The following is a 13,004-nucleotide window of genomic DNA, read 5'->3' on the forward strand; positions in this document are numbered from 1 at the left end:
CTGAGAGAACCAAGCCATTGCAGAGCCCCAGCCATCCATCCATCCATCCATTTTCTAACAGCCTTGTCCCTAGCGGGGTCGGGAGGGGTGCTGGTTAACGTTCCGGGCGAGAGCTTTGCAGAGCCATTTTTCACTATAGCTACATTTGTAAGTCTTTTGGTGTCTGTCTCTACCAGCTTTACACAACTAGAGATTAAATTGTTCCCCCATTGTCGTTTGTAAAAGAGCTCAGGCTCAGCCAATTTTGACAGGAAGTATGTGTTGGATTGGACTTTGACTGGACCATTGTAACACATAAATATACTTTGATCTAAACTGAGGATGAACTGATGTAAAAATTTGGGCCAATATTGATATCCAATATTGATATTGCTGTTATGGTCAATAGCCAATGTTTACTTATATATATTTCTCTACCCCATCAACAACATGAAAAAATGACCAAATAAACACCCGAATCCTGCCCTGCATCACCATAACTGTCACATGACTAAGCAAAGATCACCAACCACCTCTGCTCTTCAAACACATACAAAAAGCAATAAGAAGCATCAGCTATTAATATCAACACATTTTTACTTATCGAACAGATACTGACATGTTAATGAATGACTAACATTGGCTGATAATGATGTTAATACCGATTTATTGTGCTTCCGTCATTTACACCAGAGGTGTCCAATTTTTTTCTGATGTGAAAGTTTTACAACTTTACATTGTAATTTTTTTTATCACCTCAACAACAAACTGAGCATTTAATATTTTTATTAAACAATTAAAGTTGTCAGATTGTTTTTGTTGGAAAGGTATGTCATGCTAATTTTTAGATCAATGTTTGCTGCAGTAAAATTAATAAAGATAAATACTGTGTAGAAACCTGGGCCAGGCTTCAGAAAGAGTTTATAGGGGCAATAGCTCAGGGTCCTCAGTTTTTGTGTGTGTGTGTGTGTGTGTGTGTGTGTGTGTGTGCACTTTGACCACATATTAAACTCGCATATGATGTGTAGTTTAAATATTGTTGGACTTTTATTATTTTAAGCAACACTCAAATATCGGAAAACTTTGAAGATACATCACATTGTTTTGGGAGCAACATTCCAAAATGCCAGGCGTTTTAAATCAACCATCCAGCTGGTCATACCTACCTTAACGGTTAGGCCTTACTTATCAATGTTGTGCAATTTCTATGAGTGAAAGATTTGTTTATTTATCATAATTTAATATTTTTTAGAGCACCATAACAGTCATGGGTCCTTGTTCTTCTAAATTCGGCCCTGGTTGTTCCTACCATTTTTCACCGTAAGAAGACTTGAATTTGTTGCAAAAAAAAAGTTTGCTCAGATAAAAAAAAATATGATGAGAATCTAACTGTATCAACCAGTACTGGTGGGCCAAATTTTTGTCATTCTTTTTTTGTTCCAATTTTTTTCTCCGAAGAGTTTTTGCAGCGCTAATGACTCGTATTTTTTACGACAGTAGGCAGAAAGGAAAGAGGGCAAGAAGACATGCGGCAAAGGTCGCCGGGACCCGCGACGTCCACGTCGAGGACTAAGACCTCCAAAGGTGGGGCGTGCTAACCCCTTGCGCCACCACAGCATGCCCAAAATTTTTGTCATTCTTGAACTGGAGTTGTGTGTCTCACAGAATCTATAAAGGGGCCACAAATGGCCCTCAGGCCCTACTTTGGAAACCCCTGATCTAAACCATTCATATAGCTCTGATTAAATCAGGGGTCTGCAACCTTTGCAATTAAAAGAACAATTTTTGCCTTCAGTCCAGCTAAAAAAAACAACTTATTTAGAGCCATTAATGTTACATGATTTGATGACTTATAATTTTGATAAATATTTACTACAGGTTGACGTTCTTAAAGGACAACCGTTAAATTACAAACTTCTGGATTTAAAATAAACAAAAGAACACCGTTTGCAAAAGGAAGATGAATGGGATGTTGTGGAGATTTTGAGAAATTCAAACAGTTTGTAACCAAATGACAACAAAAATAGATCTAAAAACATTCTGCTGTTTTTTAGTGTCATTTTGTTGTGGAAATTCGATGCAATTATTCCATAACAAAAATAAATCTACAACCTACAGTTGTTATTATGTCTACATTTTAAAATATTAGATGATTCTTATTTGTTTTAAAAAAAAACCTTGTTACTTAGAGCCATTGTGGGAGGTGAAAAGAGTCGCTTGTGGCTCTGGAGCCACAGGTTAACCGCTGGGCTAGATGTTTCAAGTTACTTCACTCCAGAGTGTTTTACCTCATCTAACAGAGTTTCTTACAGGATTGCCATGTCTTATATGTACCCCAAGGTCTGTGTTTGTGTGTGCGGGTGTGGGCGTGTGTGTGTGTGTGTGTGTGCAGTTGTCTGTCCTGTCCATCTTTTTACCTGTTTTGCTGGTTTTTTGAAGATGAAATTTTGCGAAACCAGCTCAAGTTTTGCAATAAGCAAGCACAGGTATATTTAAGCACTCCTTACAGTCAAACAAGCCAGAAAAGCATTTCCAGAACAGCTAATTTTAGTCTAAGTTTCTTTTTTTTTTAAACGTAATGGTGGACAGCAACCCCAGCAGCATCTGCACATAAGGAATGTTGTGTGATCCTGCAGAGCCGGCAGAGGCAGCTGATGTGGTCAGAGCGCTGCACTTCATGGTTTACCAGAGGTCGGGTTGGGTTTTGGAGGAATCCAGTTTCAGAAGCCACCTAGCCACACATATGCGTCCCTAATGAATAATGAAGGTCTGAGGCACCGCGCTGGAGTCAGAAAGGTGGATATTGGAGTGAGGGGTGTGTGTGTGGAGTTTTTGATGCTCTAAATAGAGATCGGTATATCATAAACAGGCTCAATGTTTCTCTAGTTTTATTCCTTCTCTTTACAGCACCAGAGTGTGTGAGGGAGCAGTTGCTGTAAAATAAGGATTTTATTCTAAAATAATGATAAAATTATTACAGAGGTGACATTTTAAGTTGGCTTACGTAGGTCTGAAGAGGCCAAGTAAGAGGTTGCTGATGGACTGATCAGCAGGAGGTTTCAGCAGTTTGCTCGTCCTACATGTATTTTATGTGTAAAATACATGAAATGGATGACTCAAAGGAGTGAGATCAAAAATCTTTAATTCCAAAGAAATTATTCAAACATCCAAATCATTGTGAGCCAATATGTTGTGGTTTGACCAAAACAAGGCTGAGCTTTGTGGACAAAATCCCATTAGGCACCAGAACAACACTGAGGATCACTTAGAATAACACCATAGCCACCTAAACACAGGGTGGTGGTGGCATCATGCTCAGGGGTCATATTTGAACAGAATGAAATTAGATTTTTGCTCAAGGAATAGCATCACATTTGATCCCACATCTCTAGGAACCCATCATGGTTGGACCAAAATTTGCTGAAAAACCAACTTCTGGAAGTTGAGCAGAGCTGTTTTCCACATAAACGAACACACTCACAGAATTCAGTCCAGTCACACAATAGGTTTGCATTCAGAGAGGAGCAAAAAGAGGAATAAGAAGAGGTGGACGACACGAGTCTGAGAACAAAAGGAGGCGATTTTTGTCACGTAACTGTGACCATGACAACCAATTCCATCACTTCGGCTCAACCATTTAGATGTCTGCGAGAAATCTGAAGAGGAAGAGAGGTTTCTATTTTCTAAGTTTACAATAAGTCAGAGTTTGCCTTAAAAAGTCAACAAGAGAATCACTTTAAAGGAAAAGAAGTCAGAAAATCTGTGGGAATGTCCTCATAACCCAATAAATTTGAAAAAGTTTTGCAAGGTAGAGTAAGTATTTCTAAGTCATGATAAAATATCTATGATAGATGAACAGATAGATGATACTGATAGACGCCTACCAAAGGACACTGAGCTCTAAAACTGAATGAAAAGTGTTTGCGTGAACCAAGCGGTTGCACTTTTAAATTATTTTATGTTTCCTCCCAGCATTTTCTTTTAGTAAGTAAAATTTTCCTTATATATCACATTTAACAGGTAAAATCAGAAAGTGATTCACAAAACACCCAGGAAATGAACATCAAACATAAGATCAAATAGATTTTCAGCTTCTTTAGAAAATAATCAATGGAATCAACACAACATAAAAACAGTAACAGAGAATTCCACAATTTTACTTACTTACTAACAAATTCTTTTGTTGGTTTTGTTTTTTCAATTTGGTTCGTGCATGAGAGCGAAAAAGATTGAAATCAAGCGCTTTCCATTTTTCCTCATTTTTTTATAGGAAGGGGGACATACTGTTTTACATCCAATGTCCTTCATAAAAGAACATAACAGCGTCAAACTTCGATTTTTTTCAGCTCGTAAAATATCTCAGACGTGTCTTTACGCGATGTGCATTTTTCTTTAGCAGCACATCGCAGGGCGGACAGAGAACTGGGATTACGGGGTTCCAACTCTCGTCAGCTCGTTGGCGTTGGGCTCCCTGCCAGCACGCTGCAGCCCTCGCGGCCTTGTTTGTATTTGTGCCTTCCCTGTCCAGCGCGACGCCCTCACTGTTATTTTCTCTGGCTGGTGCTTTGCGGTCGGCGGAACCATGTGTGCTCTGAAGAAATGAACATGGAAAGAGCCGTGCAATAAACGCTCTGCTGCGCTGTGTGCGCACCAGATGGAACAGGATGAAAAGTCACGGAAGCAGTTTCAAAAAGGGGGACGGCAAGGAAGAAAAGACTGACCATTTTACAAGGCAGTCTGGATGCTCAGGCCATATATTTTATAGTGTATGTGTTAACTCATGATTACAGCAGAGTATGGTTATGAGGGCACTGAGCTGTGTCCACAAACACATGCTGTCAAATACACGAAGAGCCTCATTCAGCCTCTTCTGGAACCTCTGCAGACACAGCCTGCTAAAACCACATTTCGTCCTGTGCAGTTGCAATGGAAGTAGAGCACCGGTGCTGCTGCAGGTGCAATGTTTGTCTACAAGCGGCAAAATGAAAGCAGATATATTTCTAGTTTGTTGTATAATTTAAAAAAAATGTGACAAACATATCAAAGGCAGTTTTATATGACACTTTATGAATATACGTAATGCCTGGGAAGGCATGAAGGCTTCTTCTCATGTTTATTCTTCCACTGGCTTCATCTCAAATCCTGTGAACAATAACCTACTTTGACTTCAGAGAGGGAAAAAAATAGAAAGGTCAAACTCATTTATTTTTGTGATTTCTGGGTATTTATGGGTATATTTTCAGCTTTATTATGCTTCTGTTGCAGGCTTTCTAAGTGGCTTAGCTTGTTCTCTCTTACTCACTTATTCTATTAGCTCAGTCAAGACACCCAACAACAGTCTTAGACAGAAACTGGTTCATCCCACGGATGAAACACCTCAACACAAGCTCCGTGGAAAGGTACATTCAGTCCAGCTCAGTCCTCTACATTGGACAAACTAAACAGAAATGGATGACTCAAGAAAGAACAACAAAAACATCGGGTCAACAGTCAGCGGCTGTCAAAGTCAAGGGAGACAGCGGTATTCACATTTTGAACAGACATCACAGGTGGTTTGGGAGAGAAATCAATCAATCAATCAATCAATCAATCAATCAATCAATCAATCAATCAATCAATCAATCAATCAATCAATCAATCAATCAATCAATCAATCAATCAATCAATCAATCAATCAATCAATCAATCAATCAATCAATCTTATTTGTATGGCACATTTCGGCAACAGTTCAAAGTCTTTTCATGTTAAAAACATAAAAACATCATAAACAGATCATACAGTCACAAATTGTGAAACCAGTAACAGCCATGACATTTTGTCAAGTGCCATTGTTAGAATCGTCAATACACATCAAATATGTTCCATTTATTACGGTTCAAAAGCAACTCTGACCAGGTGTTCTAGAATCAAAGTTGAATTAAAGTTCTTGATTTAAAGGAACTCAATGTTTCAGCTGTTTTGCAGTTTTCTGGAAGTTTGTTCTAGATTTGTAGTGCATAGAAGCCGAATGCCGCTTCTCCATGTTTGTGAATTAACCATCTGTACTAGCTATGAAAAACCAACAGTAAACAACTGAGATTTCATCTTTCTAACACCTCATCTGCAGCCTCGACTCATCTCCCCAAGAGGGTTCTTCAGCAGTCCGGACCTTGGGACAAAATAACTAACATGGTATCATTTGGGACATGTTGGAATCATCAAGCAGCAACAACTCAAACACTAAGCCGAACAAAGGGTGCAGCCAGTGACTCATATGTATGAATTGGACCTTTAATGACCCTAATGTCCCTAATGATGCGGTTGTTCAGACTACGATTTGTAAGCCTGTTACTTTCCACCATGTTCAGAACTGAAGAACCCTTTTGGACAAGTGGTGAAACATTTTACAAGGGAAATAATACACCTGCCCTTATGCATTTAGGATTTAACAAAACTTATGTTGATGAACTTCAAAGTGCATGTCAATTTGTGCTCTACCAAAGTGTTTGCTAAAATGCTTTTTTATCTGTGTTTTTACAACAGGTTGTGATTGAGCAGAAGACAAACTCCTCTCCACAGAAACATGTTGCTGTGGTCAGTATGGAGTGTGATGTTGCTACTGGCAGCAGCAGAAGCTGTGGAGAATGAAGATGTCCGAGCCGGTAAGGATGGAGTTGTTACAGTGTACTATTCAAGAAATAGACGCACTGGACTACTGAAGTAGTATGACATGAAGGAAGCTTTGAATTAATTTGGAAGTTTTTTTTTAGCATGTATTTCTGTGTGTGCCCAGGGTGCAGCACAGCTGTAAATGACCTGGTGTACATTGTTGATGGTTCTTGGAGCGTCGGCCCGGATGACTTTGAAACCGCCAAGCTGTGGCTCATCAACATCAGCAGCCAGTTTGACATCAGCCTTCATTATTCGCAGGTAACACCGTCATGAAAAGTAAAAACACGTTTCATGTTGGTGTCTGGAATTCTAAGTGTCATATTCTTAACATCAACCAGTGGAGACCGTAGAATTCGACTACTATGAGAATTTACAAAGACAAATCATGGTGTATGATGCTTCTTCCCAACTCCACGTGTTTCTGGTGTAGGTGGCTGTGGTCCAGTATAGTGACACACCCAGACTGGAAATACCGCTGGGGACGCACCATAGTGGAGTACAACTCATCCAGGCCATACACAACATCAACTACCTGGGAGGGAATACGCAGGTAAAACAGCAGGGGGTGTCTTTTACCGCAAAGTGTGTCCTGACTTATAGCGCCGTCCAATCCCATTGGCACCCCTGGTAAAGATGTATACACAGCTTTAAAATATAGCAGTATTTTATTGTGGTCGCAGAATCTCATATTGAAAAAATTATTAAAATTAAACCTTTGATTTGAGCTTATTGATGCAGTTTGGGAAAAGGTAAACTTTCTCTAAGCCATTTTCTAAAATGTGAAAAACAAGAGAACATGACTTTCAAGTAAGGCAGCTGTGCAAGAATCTTCACACAAAAATTGTGAAACCAGTCCATAAATGACTACAGAAAATAGTTAATACCTAAATCAGGCATCTGCAGTTTAAAGGAACTTGAACTGCAAGAAATAAGGACATCTGAGGACTAAAGCTATGGAGATTTACAGTTAAAAAAACCTTCATAGCATGCACTAAAGCCGCTTTTCCATTGTGAAGTCTCACTCTAGTTAGTCAATGTTTGGTTTGGTTCTAGCAAAGTTGAATGTGTCACCATTGGTATTGTGTTCCTCGTTATGTGGGCATGAATATAAATGTAGAGGGGGAATGTGGGAATATTTTGTATCCTAGTGTGGCCAGCAGTTTCTCTGAAATTTCTTGATGTATTTGTTCACTGTGGTTTGCTACGTTCAGTGGATGCTGTAAGTGCTCTTCCACCACAATTGATGAAAAAGTTTGGACCTCAAGGTTTGACCATGAAACCAGATTCAAAATGGTGGGGTGAGATGTTGTTGATGTAAATCCACAGGCCAATCAATGAGTGAAGTCTGCTGTCAATCAAAACTTTTATGTGCAATTCCCAGCTACATCCGACTTGTACAAAGTGGTTACAAAAAACGGGGAGGAACCGCACAGGTTCTGCAAATGAAGATGAATCTGGGGAAGTTCAAGCCACGAGCATGGAGAAGGGGCTTTAGAGAACTGCAGCAAAGTGTGCCCTCTTGGGGATCATCAGGTCTCCATAACAACCATTCGAAGCAATCAACATGCCACCCAAAATTTAGGAAGCAATTTGTCTCCAATCCTAACAAATGTGAACATGTGGCGTTTGTTAAATTACTGTTCAGTTACTTGAAGTTAACTGAGCATTTCAGCAGACAAAGAGCTTTGGAACCACATTGGACAGCATGGAGTCTTTGCCTATTTGAAATTCCGCATCATTCTCTTATTATTTATTAAAGTTTTTTAAAGAGGTAGTAATATGTAAAATTAACTTTTTTGAGCTTCACATCATGTTATAATATTGTTCCCTCTTTAAAAACATACCCGGAGTGTTGCCTTGATTCTTTCATGCATGTTTGAGAGGTCTTTTAAACTCCATGGCAACCATTCAGCTGGACTAAATGACTGAGGGAACCTCACCCCCACCCCTTGGTGATGAAGCTCCTTCTTGGAGATGCAGTTTCCAAGCTTTCAAGCTTCTGCCTCACAGAGCAGCCCTCCCAGGCGACAAAATCAAAACAAAATCAACAAAGCCATGACAGGACATCAGATGGGATATTAAATCAAAGGGTTTGAAGCTAAAATCATTCACATGAAATGAGCTGAAGGAAGAAGAAACAAATGAAGAGCTGTGCAACAAATGAGCCCTACAAGGTCTCAGAGACAGAAGGCAGTGAACACATTTTATCCTGACTTCAATGGATGTGAAAGTGAAGGATATTACATGATATTACTGTCCATTCAATGCAGGGGTCAAAAGGTGATTGCTGCCTGTTTCCAGCGCTCACTGAGCGAGACGCAGGGTACATCCTGGACAGTTTGCATTCTCACTCTGAACAATATAAAATCTTTTTTTCTTTTTTTCTTTACTACTTTTAAGTCCTAAATCTAAAGTTAAAGACTTGGGGTGGTTGTGGAAACAAATATTCAGGAGTTTATGCTGCAGTGTTCCTAAGTAAACCAAAAAACAAACAGAAAAGTTAAAAGGGTTTTTTAACTTTAATAAACATCCTATAAATTGACAAATATGATTTTGAGCTCAGTAAGTTGATATTGTGCTAGTCTGCTGACAGTTTAGTGAAACAGAAAAACAATGCCTGAGGTACAAAACACACCCCTTGATTAAATTTTACACTGAACCACAAATTTTTGGAGTTTTATGTGACAAACCAACTCAAGGTAGTACATAAGTTTTTACATTGTTTGAGTTTTAAACACCTTACAGCACGGTGTGAATTTGTATAGTCTGTATTCTACAACAAACAGATAATTACTTTGGATAATGAATTGGTAATACTGTACTGTTTGATAACTGGGATCAATTGGAAATTTTTTTTCTGCAAAGTGCCTTTTGTTGTGTATTGACACTATATAAATAAACTGAGTTGCATTTAAGCTGAATTTAAATGACACACAGATGGAACAAGATCATTAATAAGGTGACTTGTTATGGATAATGACACTATTCTTTTAATGTATGGGTATCAGAATTAAAAGCATCCCACACATTTTATATTTTCATACACAAAAAACTGAAAACCACAAATTATTTCAATGCCATATCAACTTTATGTGCCACTTTTTCTTACTGTATTACATAAAATGTTATTATTTTAGTAATAATAAATTGGTTGTACAGTAAAGTTGTAATGAAAAAGTCCAGCTGGAGCTGGAATTTAAACACATTTCTGATCTTTTTTTTTTTTTGCATTTTATTGGTAAACTAAGTTGCTTTAACAGTATTTTCTGATTGTTTCTGCAGACTGGCAGGGCCATCAAGTTTGCAGTGGACCATGTGTTCTCTGCCTCTCAGCGGGTCAGCCAGGTCAAGAACCGTATAGCGGTGGTTGTCACAGATGGAAAATCTCAGGATGATGTGGTAAATGCAGTCCTACTTCCTTTTATGGAGACATTAAATGACTTGGAAAATTATTTGAAGTGGTTATCTTCATCGTTTTTACATTTTCTCCCTCAGGTGGATGCAAGCACGGAGGCTCGAGCTCAGGGTATTACGGTGTTTGCAGTGGGAGTTGGCAGTGAGATCACCACCTCAGAACTGATTTCTATTGCCAATGTGCCGTCATCTACATATGTCCTGTATGCCCAAGATTACACCAACATCGACCGGATCCGAGACTCAATGGAACAGAAACTATGTGAAGGTCAGCAAATTAAGTTATTTGAAGTGCATTGCTGTATTAGTAGTATGTTATTGGTCTTTTTGATATTCAGATTTGTAAGAGTTAAGGGCATTTTTTCAAGCAGCATCAAAATTTCAGTGTAAACACATGTACTCTGTGTGGTACTTTCTTTAATATTTTCCCTCTGTGTAAAGAAAGAAACACTCTTGTCAAGATGACAATCCAGAATAAAAAAAATGTAATACCCATTTCAGGGCAGTAGGTGGCAATAATGTTGATATTATTGCCACCTTAAAATATAACTGTCAAACATCTATTGGTTGTATTAAATATAAAAAAATAACTGGAAGCCAAATGTAACTTGTTCAACATTATTTGGTAACAAATGTAGACCAATGCAAACATAGCTGGGGAAACTATGGACAAGGCCAGGTTAAGAATACTTTTTTATTTCAATTACGAGAATAAAGCTTTACAACAGTAAAGTCAAAATGCTATGAGAATAAGGTTGTAGTGATACTATTTATTCAATTTGTCTATTTAGCTCTAAACTAAACCAAAGCAAATCTATAAAACTCTATCATGGTGACGGACAGGCTTGTCCTTCACTATAATGTTAAACAAGCTAATTTGACAAGTTCAAGTTGCATGTCTTTTTTTTCAAACATTTGGCAAGTTTTACCCTATTCTCGGTTACAAATTATTTATTATTGTAGAATTGGTGAGAACACTACTCTTGTCGTGCTAACTAGCTAGCAGATACTAGCTAATCAATTCACATTTTGCTCTATTGAGCCCTTAGCTAAACCAAAACAAATCTATAAAACTCTACCATGGTGAACAGCCATGCCCTTCAGTACAATGTTAAGCTAGCAAATTTGACAAGTTTAAGTTGCATGTTTTTATTCTACTTTCGGCTACAACTAAGTTATTATTGTAGAAATGGTGAGAACTCTACTCTTGTCATGCTAACTAGTTAGCACATACTAACTAGCCTTTCAAAAAGACAACATGCTTGAGGTTGTAACTCTTTCAATTTGTTCCACTCATGAATAACCTGCCTCTTCAGAATCGGTTTGCCCCACAAGGATCCCAGTGGCCTCTCGTGATGAGAAGGGCTTTGAGCTGATGTTGGGCATGAACATTCAGAAGAAGGCTAAGAAGATTTCTGGCTCCCTTGCTTCAGAGGCAGCCTACGCTCTCACTTCCTCCACAGACGTTACCGAGAATACTAGGTATCAAGACGTCTAAATCACCTTTTTATTTAATCAATCATGTAACAATTTAATTATCTTTAACCCATTTCTCCACAGAGAAATTTTCCCAGAAGGTCTTCCGCCTTCGTACGTATTTGTGGCCACTATACGTCTGAAGGGGAACTCTAGCCAGTTGATCTTTGACCTTTGGAGGGTTTTGTCCAAGAGTAAGGAAATCCAGGCTGCGGTGACACTCAACGGAAAAGATCAGTCGGTCATCTTCACCACCACCAGTGTGACAGAAGCAGAGCAAAAAGCCATCTTTAAAAAAGGCTTCAAGGTAGGTATAAAGAGCGTATTACATGAGCACTTTCTGTTAAATCAGGAAGAATGGATGGATATAAGAAAGTTATTTTGAAAACAATTTAGTAATCTATATTTAAACGACTTGGTTGTAGATTCTCCAGATGTTGCAGATACTATAAATTCGTTTAACAGAGCGATAGTCTGAGCAGGTGGTTCTTATGGAGATGTTCACAATAGATTTTTTCCAAGTGCATGTCATGTCATTAAAGACTGAAATAAATATTTTCTAATGAAATCCACAACATCTAGTTCACTTCTAACCCTCCATTGCTGTATGTTAGGATACCAACCTTTCACTGTTGTCCTCAGGCCTAAATTACCTCATGAACCTTTAATAATGAGCTTTTGATCTTTTAATATTTGTTAACAATAATATTTTAATCATTTAATATTTATTTAACCAGATGACAATCCAGAATTAATAATCTAAACAGTTATTTATATTATTTTGAACATTGTTCAAACACAATATTTGTCCTTTTTATAGCCGAATGTACAAGGATGTGGGCCCCTGAGCAGGGGCCAGTTTTGGTGCTCTACTCTCTAAGAAAAAAATATTTTACTAATGTAAATTACAAAACAGTGATAGATAACAATTTGAATTCTTCTCCAAGCCAATAACTCCATATTGTTCCCAAAGAAATTGACCATTACATCATCACTTCCAAGTACTTGAACATTGCTTATATTCACAAAATATTAATATAATATATATTAATATAATAACTATGAGTTTTATATAAAGTACACTGTTTGCAAAACATACATTCATAAAAAAAAACAATCTGTTTTTATCTTCAAATACTAAAAATACATCCAAATTGTACCATTCTTACTGGAGGTTTAACTTGGTCGCTAACACTTTATAAATGCTTTTAATGCAGAAATCCAATGATTGTCTTTCTGACTTCCAACATTTTTTAAAGAGAAAATGTATGAGCAAGTCTAATAAGGAGGTCTAAGAGCTGCCTGCACAACATCAGATGTTCGAAATCTTCAGAAAAATCACTTCCAGCTGTGCTCACTTTGTTTGGGGAGTCAAACACCATCCCTTGGACAAAACCTTGGAAGTTTTATCAGATCCAAAACTTGCAGAGCTTGTAGATTTAGGAAGCATATGCTGACACAGCAATTTAAGCTCCTCAAGGGG

At 38.0% G+C, this 13,004-nt stretch overlaps 1 protein-coding gene across 1 annotated transcript in view; it reads left to right on the forward strand.

Moving 5' to 3' along the window:
- The window catches only part of LOC102234408 (collagen alpha-1(XXI) chain-like), a 57,630-nt gene that overhangs the window by 938 nt on the left and 43,688 nt on the right, over window positions 1–13,004 (forward strand). The window contains exons 2-8 of the mRNA XM_023325932.1: window positions 6,503–6,621; window positions 6,753–6,889; window positions 7,062–7,181; window positions 9,914–10,030; window positions 10,127–10,313; window positions 11,362–11,527; window positions 11,606–11,828. Of these exons, the coding sequence (XP_023181700.1) occupies window positions 6,543–6,621; window positions 6,753–6,889; window positions 7,062–7,181; window positions 9,914–10,030; window positions 10,127–10,313; window positions 11,362–11,527; window positions 11,606–11,828 (1,029 nt within the window). The 5' untranslated portion in view covers window positions 6,503–6,542. The remainder of the gene's footprint in view (window positions 1–6,502; window positions 6,622–6,752; window positions 6,890–7,061; window positions 7,182–9,913; window positions 10,031–10,126; window positions 10,314–11,361; window positions 11,528–11,605; window positions 11,829–13,004) is intronic.

The sequence above is a fragment of the Xiphophorus maculatus genome, chromosome 21 (assembly GCF_002775205.1).
Source record: "Xiphophorus maculatus strain JP 163 A chromosome 21, X_maculatus-5.0-male, whole genome shotgun sequence".
NCBI classification, from domain to species: Eukaryota; Metazoa; Chordata; class Actinopteri; order Cyprinodontiformes; family Poeciliidae; genus Xiphophorus; species Xiphophorus maculatus.